The following is a 13,863-nucleotide window of genomic DNA, read 5'->3' on the forward strand; positions in this document are numbered from 1 at the left end:
TTCCTGGAGGGACATTCCTATTGTGTTCCTCTAGAACACGGATGTCCCTGTGTCTTATGTAAGTCCCCACACCTACCCTAACTATACACAAGTTTCCAGAGGGATTGTCATGTCCTTCAGATAGGTATAAACATCCCCACATCTACACTGTCTGAACACATGTTAATGTAAAGACTGTCCCACTTGTCTCCCCATGACATAAGTCCCTGTGTCATCATGGTAGTATAAACATCCCCACATCTACACTGTCTGAACACATGTTAATGTAAATACTGTCCCACTTGTCCCCCCCATTACACAAGTCCCTGTGTCCCTAAGGTACTTCCCCTACATCTACACTGTCAGTACACACAATTCTGGTAGGACTATCCCATTGTGTCCCTATAATATACACACCAGGTACGTTCCTATGTCCTCGAGATAAATACAGACATTCAAAGATAATTTGCTTTTCATATATGAAACTTCCAATGGTTGATTTAATTTCATTGAATTCATTATGTTGATCTGTGTTTCAATGTTGTACTTCATTGACATTTATGTAGAGGTTTGTATGGAACCTGAATTTCATTACCTACATATTACAGTACCTAGGCCGAACACACAATTTGTGGCACAGAGCCTGTCTCCAACTGGAACAAATTGCTTTTGAAAATGGTCCAGCTGTCCAGGTGAAAAATCGTCCAGTCAGCGAGTATGAATTTGAACCAGTCACTTCCCCACAACAGGTAACCTGCTTCTGTAGTTGGATATCTTAATGGACAGCATCACAGTACATTATAATTCTATCAAAAAAGAAAAAATATATAATTAAAGAATTCATGTTGCTATAAACTTGCCATTGAAAAAACTATATTCATAAAAAAATACCATTTTTTGTTTTGTATGCCATATTTGAACCATGACCTCTTTGATACAGGAGACTTTGGATGCACTCTGTGAGCTCTACTCCCTCCTGAAGGAAGAAGACATGTGTGCTGGCTTGTGGCAGAAACGAGCCAAGTTTGCTGAGACCAACATTGCCCTATCATATGAACAACACGGCTTCTTTGAACAGGCTCAGACCTCTTACGAACAAGTCAGTATCCAGATATGAAGTGTTACACACAATCTTTGATATACAATACTTTTTAATGAGACCATCTATATATATTGCTATTCAATAATTTCCAACACATGTTCTTCAATGTCCAGTAGTAAAGCAGTGCTCTGACTGAGGTTATCTTTTGGCGGTGTGGGATTAGGGTAACTATGGTATGTTTTTGTATGAACACATTGGCATTTGGTCATAATCTGAAAAAGATTTCCTTGTGTAATCTGAAACATTTCAAGGTGATGAAAAAATTCTTACATATGTTTTTGAAGGCAATGAGTAAGGCACGCTCTGACCACAACTCTGGACCCGCCTCACCATCAGTCCTGCCTGAGTACCGTCTGTGGGAGGAACGATGGATTCGGTAGGTGATAATGCACACTTGTACATGAGCTACAAAGGGGAAGAAAAGTTAACTGTTTGATTACTCACGAATAGTTGAGATTCCGTAATCCAGGTGACCTAGTTTCTAGTATAGTGGTTGTAGAGTCACTGCTTGCATTTTTGAAAACATATTCATTAGAAATATTCAGACTTTTTCCATTTCTACATCTATTTGACCCAAGGATACTTATGTCAGGGTACAGTTTCCTTCCTATTACTTCTAAACAAATCATCAATATAATTCTATGTTTGATCCCCCTAAACAACACTTGGGAGTCCTATTGGTGAAATGTGTCCAACAACCCTGATAGTCTGTGCATCAGTCTATTAATCTTTCAATATACATATTGGTTCTTTCATTGTTTGTGATTAATATATAAAGTTAAGGTTACAATGTCATTCAATGAATTCCTAATCTTGGACAGGTAACATTTTTGTTGATATAATAGAATCTTGCCCATGGTTGATTAGATTGAATGTTAGTATTTCTTGAAAAAACTCCATTTATATTGTTACCAGTAGTAATGTAGATGTCGTTTTCTCTCCTGCTGTATGTACAGGTGTTCTAAAGAGCTGAACCAGTGGGATTTATTAAAGGAGTATGCTGGGGCCAAGGGTAACACCAATCCCCACTTGGTCCTTGAGAGTGCTTGGCGAGTCCCTAATTGGGCTCTCATGAAAGATGCCCTAGCTCAGGTAAGCATAATCAGAACTCCGATAGGTCTCTGTCAATTATATTTAGTTCTTTGATAAAAGTCCGATCTTTTGGTAGACTGATTTTTTATCAGTTGGGCATACAGTCAAGGGAAGTAACATAATGGTGGCTTTATAGAAATCTCTTACTTGTGTTTTCAAGGTTGAGCTGTCGTGCCCCAAAGAAATGGCCTGGAAAGTTAATCTGTATCGTGGTTACATCGCCATTTGTCAGCCAGATGACCATCACCTCAACACTGTCACCATGGTAACGTAATATTCTCTATGGGTTTATAGATAGACAGATGTTTAAAAAAAGTATAACAAAAGTATAATATGCTCCTTGCAAGATGATTTCAGGAGGGATTTAGAGGAATAATATGGGCAGTAACATTATATATTTTTTGGGGCTTACATTTCAAAGTTTTAAAACAATATATGTTTTCATTGTTAATTGGTTTTGTGGAGATATGCTATTCCATAGAACCACTTGTACTAAAGATTTTGTCAATATTATCTGGTTATCATTTCCTGGACATATACTTTGTGGATTAAGAGTAACCACGAAAATAAACCAACCACAGAAATTATTGATTTTATAGTACTTGTATTTAAGGGTGCAACATTATTATATACTCGAAATTCAGAGATGATTGCATGTCCTGAGAATGGCTCTAGTTTGCAAATATTGTGCCCCACAGATTGAGAGACTGGTAGAGGTATCCAGTAACCTAGCCATCAAGGAATGGCGACGCCTTCCCAGCATTGTGTCTCATATCCATGTTCCCTTATTACAGGTAAGTTGTTCAGTTGTATCCATCCCATATCCAAGGCTAGGAATTCTTTGCAAAAATTATCATTGCCTTGTTTCCTGATTAATAATTTTGGGATTTTGAATTGCTTGGACATCCATGAACTTTGTTCAAATTTGTTCAATTTCACCATCAGTTTGATTTTTGTGTTGTACAGGCCGCCCAACAGATCATGGAGTTACAAGAAGCTGCCCAGATTAACCAGGGTCTCCAGCCAGCTAACATCACCCGCAGCTCCAGTCTTCATGACATGAAGGCCATCGTCAAAACATGGAGGTAGGCCTATGTTTATCTATATTTCTGTCAATGTAACAGTACATTGTTATGCTATGAGAGATCACGTGCTAGAATTGATGAGTGACTATATGCGATATATTTGATAACTGAAGGATTCCGCTGGAATTGTCATATAATGTTTTATGAATGAACACACAAGTATAGATAACAAAAACATGTCTGGTAACTCCATGAAAACACCTTAGTTTCAAATAGATATGACTAACTTCACATTCAGCTAACTCTGTCAGTTTATGTTTAGAAACCGACTGCCGATGATCTCGGATGATCTGTCCCACTGGAGTGACATCTTTACCTGGAGGCAACATCACTACCAGTTCATAGTAGAACACTATGACAACCACTCACAACAGGATCCCGTAAGTGTTTGACTGGCATTGTATTGATAATGCAAAGTTAAGTGTCTGAGAGAGAATGACCGTGAATCATTGACTTGAAATGTTGTGGATTCTGGGAAATATTAAATTTCTGTACTTTCATATAGAAAGTGAAAATGATTGATCATAAGTATTTGTATACATGTATTTTAAATATCTTAAAATCAGTATCTAAAAATCTGTTTTATGTTTTATTTGTCATACTCTTCATACAATTGTATTCATTTATGACTGTAGCAAAACAGTAACCACTCAATGTTGGGGGTTCACGCTTCGGCTCAAGCCATCATACACTTCGGCAAGATTGCCCGCAAGCACAACCTTACAGGCGTGTGTCTTGACTCTCTAAGCAGGTGAGTGTTATTTTCAGTGTTATTGGACTCGGGGTGAATCTTGCAGTGTTAAACAATACTATCTAAGCCTGTATGAAACATCACATTGCAAACTTCGTCTTGTTTGTACGTTTAACACAAGTACAAGTCATTACAATATGTTTCTGGTGACAAGGGTTGTTATTGATTTGTTTGTTTATTAAGATGATTGAATTTCTTAATACTTCATGCTGTGTTTCATCTTTTAATCGATGAGAATCACTCTAAAGGTTGCTTTTTTGGAGATATTTTATTTTCACTATTCTTATGTCTAATGGGGGAAAAAATCGCAAAAATTTGGGATCTTGAAAATAAAATCAATCAAATTCATTGTCTGTCTCATGATTTTCATGAGTAAAATTTGAAGATTTTCATAATTTGAAAAACCAACCTTTACCAACTTGATACCTGCAGAAATTAAAAATGTTTGTTTGGAACTGTGATTTTCATTTCATTTTCTGGCGACTCAGATGTATAAGGAGATAGTATTTGTGTTAAAAGTAGAAAATCTGACTTAAGGTAACAAATGATATAAGGTTAATTAATGTTTCCACAGAATTCACACGATACCCAGTGTCCCCATAGTAGATTGTTTCCAGAAGATACGCCAGCAGGTTAAGTGTTACCTACAGATGTCTGGCTCAATGGGCAAAACTGAGCTCAATGAGGTATGTAGTGGTCACTTCCATTGATCTTGGTGTTTTCTGCATAGTGTAGCCACTGGTTAGTCTGCTGATACTTTGAAGTTTTATAGAAATAAATAAAAATTATTGATGTTCATTCTGAAGCAGTGATGATAAATATTGAATTTAATGCAGTAATTAAACTTGTACAAATTTAAAATCCTAATTGCAGAAATCATTTTAATTACTTCTTTCTGCAGGGTTTGGAGGTCATCGAATCAACGAATCTCAAGTACTTCACCAAAGAGTTTACAGCTGAGTTTTATGCCCTCAAGGGCATGTTCTTAGCCCAGGTTGGACGCTCGGATGATGCCAACAAGGCGTTCTCAGCTGCTGTCCAGATGCATGACACACTGGTCAAAGCATGGGCTCTCTGGGGAGACTATCTGGAGACTGTATTCACTCGGGAAAAGTAAGTTTACCAGCTCTTGTTTCAATTTATTTGAAAAAATGTTGAAATTTTGCTGGAAGGTGGCGAAAAATGAAAATGACAAACTTATTAGATACTTTTATGCATCAGTTAAATGCCTTAGATCAGAAAAATGAAAAGTTCTTAATTCCTTTAAAACTATCATCTTTGTCCAAAAAATTTGGAAAGTAAGTCAAAATGAAACAGATATTTGTGTACTTTTATGTTCTGTGTATTCAAGTGTTCTTATCTGTCTGCAGACAAATGAACCTAGGTGTCTCAGCCATCACATGCTTCCTGCACGCCTGTCGTCATCAGAATGAGAGCAAGTCTCGCAAATACCTGGCCAAGGTCCTCTGGCTTTTGACTTATGATGACGAAAAAACCACACTGGCCGAGGCTGTTGATAAATACTGTGTTGGTGTGCCACCCATACAATGGTTACCATGGTAAGTAAGACATTACAAAGGGAATGAAATTCTTTGTTTTTTGTTTATATTTGAAGAAAAAATGTATTGTTTTTAAATGTGTAGGCTAATGTAAAAACTCTGTTTTAAAAAGTTGTTCCCTTTGCTTAAAATTTTGAGTCTTGTATTGACTTGCTTTTAAAGTTATGTTGTATATTGAGTCAATCATCTTGCAGGATTCCACAACTGTTGACATGCCTGGTGAGAAATGAGGGCCGACTTATCATAAATCTACTACATCAAGTTGGACGCATGTACCCCCAGGCTGTGTACTTCCCCATCCGTACCCTCTACCTCACACTCAAGATAGAACAGAGGGAACGCTGTAAGTATTGTTGTTAAGACAATAGAAGAAAATGGTAGAATATGGAAGACCTTTAGAGATTTTCTTCTAAATCATGAGTAAACCAGATTTGGGGAGACAATAGAAATTTTGACTTCAAAGTCTAAAAAAAAAGTAGAGGTATTTGATATGTTACTCTTTTCAATGGTTTAAATTTTGAAGTTGGAATATTATACAGCAAATTTTCTCGTTTTAGTCAAGAGTGGAGAATTCAGTCTGTCTCAAGGACGAACAACATCTGGTGCGACATCAACAACTGTTACCATGGCAGCTTCATCAGCATCATCCACTACCACCAACACAGTATCTAATCCGCCAACACCCTCGACACCTGCTACCCCTGGGACCCCAGGTACATCCCACAAAATCATGGTTATATGTCAGGTTATGTTTACTTGTAGATGGTTTCCTATTTTGTTTAGTTTCAATTCATATCTATGTTTTTGATGATTTTTAGTTTTAATTAATCCTGTAATAAAACCTAAGTTTTTACGGAGATTTTTGTGTTGGTTTTACAGACAGCAGCGGAACAGATAATAGTGTACAACCCACACAACAGACCTCCCAGGCCTCATCACGACAGAGCTCCACCACCCAGGGAGATGCTGGCCCAATTAGGGCACCTGCACCCATGTGGCGCTGTAGCAAGATCATGCACATCCAGCGTGATTGTCATCCCACAATTCTCAGCTCCCTAGAGGGAATTGTAGATCAGGTAAACTAAGTACAAAGGCAGAATTTTTCAAAATTTGATACAAAATTCTTTTGTTTTGTTTGTTGGGTTTTTCACTGGTGGCTGTGTAACTTCGTTGAACAACATACAGGAGGCCCATCACATGATATCTGGAAAAGTTTGGGTAAAGAGTTATCCCAAGGACACAGCTACAACTAAACAGGCTGGTCCGTTTCCCAGCTGCTAACACAAACTGCCCTGGGTAGAGAACATGGAACCACACACCTCAGATCTTCACCTGAGGTCACGTAGATCAAAGCTCTACTAACGGTGATGTTTAATACCATTACAATATTTTTGAGAAAAAAAATTGAGTTTACTGAAAAAATTAGTTTTTAGAATTAACCATATAGACTTGGAGTTGGAGAGAAAGTGAGATTCATTTACTATTAATCAGAATTGGTTTTTATGCATGAAATGTTATTATTTTGTTGTAGATGGTGTGGTTCCGTGAGAATTGGTACGAGGAAGTCCTTCGACAACTCCGACAAGGACTTGCAAAATGTTATGCAGTTGCTTTTGAGAATAGAGGGGCAGGTGGGCAGCTTTAACAGACCAGAAATAAGCCTTGTTTTTCATACTATTCTGTTAAGATTTCTCCTTTTTTAACAACACCTATTTCATTGTTAATATCTGACCTTCAATTTGACCTTCTACTTTTACCTTCATATGACCTCTGTAGTAATTGACATCAGTTTTGACCTCTAAATGACCTCTTTATGACCAAAGTTACATTTGACACATGTTTTTACCTTATCTTACCTTTTACATTTGACCTCTACTATAACCTTGATATGACCTTTTTTTAACCTCTGTTACAGTGGCTGATGCAACGATTACACCCCATACGCTGAACTTCATGAAGAAATTAGTCAGTACTTTTGGTGTGGGGATAGAGAATGTGTCGAGTGTGACAACAACTTTCTCCTCAGCAGCTTCAGAGTCTCTGGCACGTCGTGCTCAGGCCACGGCGCAGGACCCAGTGTTCCAGAAAATGAAGAGCCAGTTCACTACAGACTTTGATTTTAGGTAAAATCTGCAGTTTTCTGATGTTTAAAAGTCTGAGAAATGTACTAAATTTGAATAAGCACCTTCCTGATAAAGATATTAAAACTTTTTCATGCCTTTGAATTATTTTGCTCACCAGTTATTTGTTCAGATACACTGAGAATGCTTAAGATATTCAACTTATGTTAGAAAAATGTTTAGTGAAAATCAAAATGTCACCGGTGATCATGTCTTGTTGGCTTTACCTACCTCTAGGACTGTGTAAAGGATAACATTAAGTTGTGGTTATCTCTTGTGATTTCAGTGTTCCAGGATCAACCAAGCTGCATAACCTCATCAGCAAACTTAAAAAGTGGATCAAAATCCTGGAGGCCAAAACCAAGTTACTGCCAAAGTAAGCGAAAGACAAAATATCTGAGACTGGACTTTCTGTATAACAAGAAGATTATTCAAGAAACATTTTAAGGCTATGAAATGCATTTTATTTAGCTGTTTTGATATGCATTCTCTGTCACTGCTCTCAGAGTTAACTCCTCTTATGTACCTGACTTTTCTTGCAGGTCGTTTCTGATTGAAGAAAAATGTCGTTTCCTCAGTAATTTCTCCCAGCACACAGCTGAGGTCGAACTACCAGGAGAGTTCCTTCTGCCAAAAGTAAGCCAGTTACTTCCCCTGTTACCCTCTCTGTAGATGCTGACACTTAATTGTGGAGCATTATTTTGTTGCCACTTAAGTACATGGATTTTAAATGCTGGTTGCTGTTTAGTATCTTATGCTTTACCAAAATTTATCAAATTTCACTGATGTATAAAATGGTCAGTTTCCAGAAATCACTGTTATAAGATTACAAGTTAGATAATCACTCTCTCCTATAACTCATCATTACTCTACACATTTACCTGTCTTATCTTGTCTGAAAGGCTGTAACAATGGATATAAAATGTGTGTAAACAGTATTAAACCTGTTCTATTGCTTTTACTATATTATTTATCCAGCAATAATCCTGGTAATAATATATATTGTTGTTTTAGTTTAGTAATGCCAACAGAGGTTACCGAGTATATCATCTCTTGTAATTAGCCCGCCTCCCTCATTTGGTAGTCAGTGTGGTTGTCTGGCTAACTGTATATGTATAATGAAATTTGTTGTTTGTAGCCAGTAATTTATTAATGTTGGTTTGGTGTATTTGGTCTGTGTGTAATCTTTTAGATGTTGGTTTGGTGTATTTGGTCTGTGTGTGATCTTTTAGATTTGGTCTGTGTGTGGTCTTTTAAATGTTGGTGTATATTTGGTCTGTGTGTGATCTTTTTGATGTTGGTTTGGTGTATTTGGTCTGTGTGTGATCTGTGTGTAAATGTTGGTTTGGTGTATTTGGTCTGTGTGTGATCTTTTGATTTGGTCTGTGTGTGGTTTGGTGTATTTGGTCTGTGTGTGATCTTTTTGATGTTGGTTTGGTGTATTTGGTCTGTGTGTGATCTTTTTGATGTTGGTTTGGTGTATTTGGTCTGTGTGTGGTCTTTTAAATGTTGGTTTGGTGTATTTGGTCTGTGTGTGATCTTTTAGATGTTGGTTTGGTGTATTTGGTCTGTGTGTGATCTTTTAGATGTTGGTTTGGTGTATTTGGTCTGTGTGTGATCTTTTTGATGTTGGTTTGGTGTATTTGGTCTGTGTGTGATCTTTTTGATGTTGGTTAGGTAGAGTTTGTCTTTTTGGTAAATGATATATCCTCGTTTATTTTACAGCATAGTCATTACTATGTGAGGATAGCCCGCTTCATGCCACGTGTGGAGATTGTTCAAAAACACAACACGGCAGCTCGGCGGCTCTACATCCGAGGCCACAATGGAAAGGTAGGTTGGTCATGATATTCAAAAAAGTTATACACCCAACAAATTACTGTTGATACAGAACTGATGTAGACTGATGATAAAATTGTGTAGTACTAAATCATCCTATTGTACAAATGGGAGCTTGAGTTTTCTGCCCCTACCATTTCATGGTCGGTGCCTTATAGTGTTATTTTTATCTGCCATTCTGGCATATTGTTCTTTCTTTTCATGAAGGGATTACGATATAGAATGACAAAATGGTAGTTGTGTAAAAATGATATGGAGTTAAGATTTTAATGTTGTGATTGTCTGTTAATTTTTTTCTAGAGAATTTTAACTGGAATTTTCACAAAATGTGTAAGAGCTATATTTGACAGTCTTGCATAACTCCAGTGGAATTTTTAAAATTAAAACACTCTGCAGGCAGAACTTTAAAAATTCCGGTTTGCCCTACTCTTTATACAGGTCTATCCTTACCTTGTGGTCAATGATGCATGTCTGACTGAGTCACGGCGTGAAGAACGAGTCCTACAGCTGTTACGCATGCTGAATCACTTCCTCACCAAACAGAAGGTCAGTAGAGTTAATATCTCTGTCAACTTGTTACAGAATAGGAAGCCTTTTATTAGCAGTGAAGATTAAGATTCAAAACAAGTAATTGGATTTTGGAAAAGCTGGTTTCTCAAACAAGTTGAACAGTCTCACAACAGATTTTCTATCCTTTACAGGAGACTTGTCGACGTCTGCTATATTTCACCATTCCCCGTGTGGTGGCAATCTCTCCACAAATGCGCCTTGTTGAGGATAATCCGGCTTCCATTTCCCTTCTGGATGTCTACAAACAGGTGCTGGTTTATATTCATTACAGATACTGTTCATGCTACATATATGGTTTATACCTTATTACAGATACTGTAATATCACACTTTAGACATCATTTCATATATTTTTATATCAAACTGAAGATACTGCTTTATATCACCCTACAGATACTGCTTTATATCACCCTAAAGATACTGCTTTATATCACCCTACAGATACTGCTCTATATCACCCTACAGATACTGCTTTATATCACCCTACAGATACTGCTTTAAAACACCCTACAGATACTGCTTTATATCACACTACAGATACTGCTTTATATCACTAAAGATACTGCTTTATATCACACTACAGATACTGCTTTATATCACCCTACAGATACTGCTTTATATCACACTACAGATACTGCTTTATATCACTAAAGATACTGCTTTATATCACTAAAGATACTGCTTTATATCACCCTACAGATACTGCTTTATATCACACTACAGATACTGCTTTATATCACACTAAAGATACTGCTTTATATCACTAAAGATACTGCTTTATATCACCCTACAGATACTGCTTTATATCACACTATAGGTACTGTTTTATATCACACTACAGATACTGCTTTATTTTTACACTGTAACATCCATTTTATATCACACCATTAGGCACTGCTTTATATAACCCTACAGATACTGCTGTATGTTTACATTTGCCAGCCTCTGTACCATAACAACAGTACTAGACATGTGAAATATAATAATGATACTATAATTGCCGTTTTTCCCTCCTGTATGGTGACATTACAATGCATTTGCAATTTATGTTTCTGTTGTTCCTATAATTGAATTTATTCTATCATATAAGGTTAGGTTTTTACTCAGTATGAATGAAAACTTAAGTGATATTAACCAAAGTGTTGATGGTAGTGTAAATAAAGACCATAAAGTATTCTCATAATGTATTTTCAGTCAATACAATAGTAAGGGTTTCATTGAAGGTTAGAAAATAGGTCCTTTTATATATCATTTATGATTAAAATCACAAAGCACATCATTAGTTAAGTGTTGTAGTTTAAAGTTTCTGACTTGAGCTGGTATTTTTGAATTAAATTTTGGAGCATATTAAGAGGTTTCAAATATTCATTTGAAAAACAGTTTTAAACCATTACAGATATCTTTTAATTCTGATACTGTGTAATACTTCTAAAGGTTTAAATTTAGTCCAGGCTCTTCTGTTGCAGAACATCATAAAAAGGTCAGATGAGGCCCTGACTAAGCATATCATAAAGGTCAAACAAAATTCTCATATTGATAATGGTTCAATCTGACTTCCTGGGTATACTGTGTGGCTATGGAGTAAATCTGCAAGTATCTAATACAATGTATTATTATGTTGTTTTATATACATTCATGTTTTTCTCTGTAGAGGTGTGCCAAGCGAGGAATTGAACATGACGCCCCAATTGCTCGTTACTATGAGCGTTTGGCAACAGTTCAAGCACGAGGAGCTCAAGCGAGTCACCAAGTACTTCGCGATGTTTTGAAGGAAGTTCAAACTAACATGGTGCCACGCGGCCTCCTCAAGGAATGGGCTCTACACACTTTCCTCACTGCTACAGACTACTGGACCTTCAGGAAAACTGTAAGTATCCCAGATAAGAGCCTTATTCAGGAGTAACTTGTCTGTTCCTTATGTATCTAGATTATACATTTGATATCCAGTGATATAAGTGTAGAGAAAGAAAGAAATCTTCTATACAATATCAAATTATATATATCACCTTTGATAGCATTGTCAATCTACAACTTTGAACTACAGCCACTTGGTGAAATGTGAATAAGTTATCCAGTGTGCCATCAGACCAGATGAAATCAGCAGATATTGACAAGCAAATAGAAATAGGAGTAGGCAATGGTGTTCCAGTTTCTGTTTTGAATTCACTACAGTTAAATTTGTGAATACTTATTGATGTGTTGATGATCTTACACCCTAAAGACAGCGCTGCTGAAGTACACCCTGATAGCTAATATTCTGGTTTTGTGATACAGATGACAATACAGCTGGCATTAATGGGCTTTGCGGAGTATGTTCTCCACCTAACAAGGATGAACCCAGATATGATGTATCTCCATCAAGACTGTGGCTATCTTAACATCTCCTACTTCAAGTTTGACATAGACGACCAATCAGGTAAGACAATAATGTTTGATTGACATGTGAGTGGTATCCAACTGGGCAGAATCAGGATGGCGTATCCCATAGCTTTTGAGATTTCATTTGCTGTGTATTTAATTCCATGTTTTCTTTTATAACTGTGAATATTGGGAAGTCAAATCTCTTATGTATAACCAACCTTAGAACCAAATCCCTTGTTATGTATAAGGAGGTACTATTGAGGGTGTACAACTTTTACAAAATGTTTTCCATGGCATACATGTCATAAAGGAAATACAATCACATACAAAAAAGATAACATTATGTACCAGAGTAGTATAAATACATGGTAGTCTAAAACAAGAATGTTTGATACATGGTCACAGGATATTTCTTAACATTATGCATTTAATATCATGTCCACCAGGTGACTTGGATGCCAACCGACCTGTCCCATTTCGCCTCAGCCCTAATATTGCCGATTTCCTGACAACTACGAGTGTTACTGGACCTCTCACGGCCTCCATGGTGGCTGCAGCGCGTTGTTTTGTCCAGCCTCAGTATAAACTACCCAGCTTCCTACGAACTATCCTACGTGACGAATACATCACATGGCACAAAAAGGTACAACCAAGGAGCTGTGTTTATATTCACTCCAGATAATAACCGTATTTGACTGATGTATGTTATGAAATGTGTTTATCAAATAGAAGAGAGGAGGTTAATCAGGTGATGGTTCATATGTTTATTTTTCCGATGTATGTTTACAAGCTTTGATTTGCTGTTAGATTGCACTTGTTAATGAAGTGTCAAAATTTCTGCGTAAAATTGCTGCTGAAATCATGCTGCTAATGGGTTCTCATAATTTTGTCATGTCCAGTAAAATATAACGTACAGATGCTGTCCTTCAAATCAGAATAATCAATAATAGTCCTCAGGAGATGGATATCAGATTTATTGCTTGATCAAATGTTTAAGAAAAAATTCGAAGATTTTAGGAATGTCTTTAATTATACCCCCGCCATAAAATAGAAAGGGGAAGGGGTATATAGTGTCCCATCCCAATTCAATGTAAGGACCTAGCAACTTCATTCTTAACTGTAAGTTTTCTAGTTTTATATGATATACGTTCCTGCAGCCTAGGAGTGATTGTCTAAGGGCGAATGTTAATGATTGATAGAACAGTTGTATATTTTTTTGCCTCCAAAAGATTTCCACAATGATCTAAGTCAACTATTTTGTTTTCATTTCAGAAACAAGAGGAGACAACTCCTGGTAGTGAACCCTCGGACATGGATGGTGAACAGCTTATAGTTATGGTCAGCAAAGCTGTTCAGGCGATTACAACTCGCTTACAGAGTTAGTTTCCTATTTTCCTTGTTAATTG

The 13,863-nt window shown here is 36.8% G+C and overlaps 1 protein-coding gene across 1 annotated transcript in view; it reads left to right on the top strand.

Moving 5' to 3' along the window:
* Positions 1-13,863, top strand: part of LOC132565525 (transformation/transcription domain-associated protein-like) — a 59,972-nt gene that overhangs the window by 43,131 nt on the left and 2,978 nt on the right. Inside the window, exons 60-85 of the mRNA XM_060230174.1 lie at positions 588-728; positions 920-1,078; positions 1,366-1,457; positions 2,038-2,173; positions 2,334-2,429; positions 2,872-2,967; positions 3,140-3,258; positions 3,521-3,638; positions 3,894-4,009; positions 4,584-4,695; positions 4,911-5,122; positions 5,380-5,568; positions 5,763-5,911; positions 6,126-6,281; positions 6,448-6,644; positions 7,100-7,199; positions 7,484-7,691; positions 7,975-8,064; positions 8,231-8,324; positions 9,414-9,521; positions 9,966-10,073; positions 10,229-10,345; positions 11,748-11,963; positions 12,371-12,512; positions 12,904-13,100; positions 13,730-13,835. Of these exons, the coding sequence (XP_060086157.1) occupies positions 588-728; positions 920-1,078; positions 1,366-1,457; positions 2,038-2,173; positions 2,334-2,429; positions 2,872-2,967; positions 3,140-3,258; positions 3,521-3,638; positions 3,894-4,009; positions 4,584-4,695; positions 4,911-5,122; positions 5,380-5,568; positions 5,763-5,911; positions 6,126-6,281; positions 6,448-6,644; positions 7,100-7,199; positions 7,484-7,691; positions 7,975-8,064; positions 8,231-8,324; positions 9,414-9,521; positions 9,966-10,073; positions 10,229-10,345; positions 11,748-11,963; positions 12,371-12,512; positions 12,904-13,100; positions 13,730-13,835 (3,574 nt within the window). The remainder of the gene's footprint in view (positions 1-587; positions 729-919; positions 1,079-1,365; positions 1,458-2,037; positions 2,174-2,333; positions 2,430-2,871; positions 2,968-3,139; positions 3,259-3,520; positions 3,639-3,893; positions 4,010-4,583; positions 4,696-4,910; positions 5,123-5,379; positions 5,569-5,762; positions 5,912-6,125; positions 6,282-6,447; positions 6,645-7,099; positions 7,200-7,483; positions 7,692-7,974; positions 8,065-8,230; positions 8,325-9,413; positions 9,522-9,965; positions 10,074-10,228; positions 10,346-11,747; positions 11,964-12,370; positions 12,513-12,903; positions 13,101-13,729; positions 13,836-13,863) is intronic.

The sequence above is a fragment of the Ylistrum balloti genome, unplaced genomic scaffold (assembly GCF_031769215.1).
Source record: "Ylistrum balloti isolate Yb309-2 unplaced genomic scaffold, AGI_CSIRO_Ybal_v1 Utg369724, whole genome shotgun sequence".
NCBI lineage: Eukaryota > Metazoa > Mollusca > Bivalvia > Pectinida > Pectinidae > Ylistrum > Ylistrum balloti.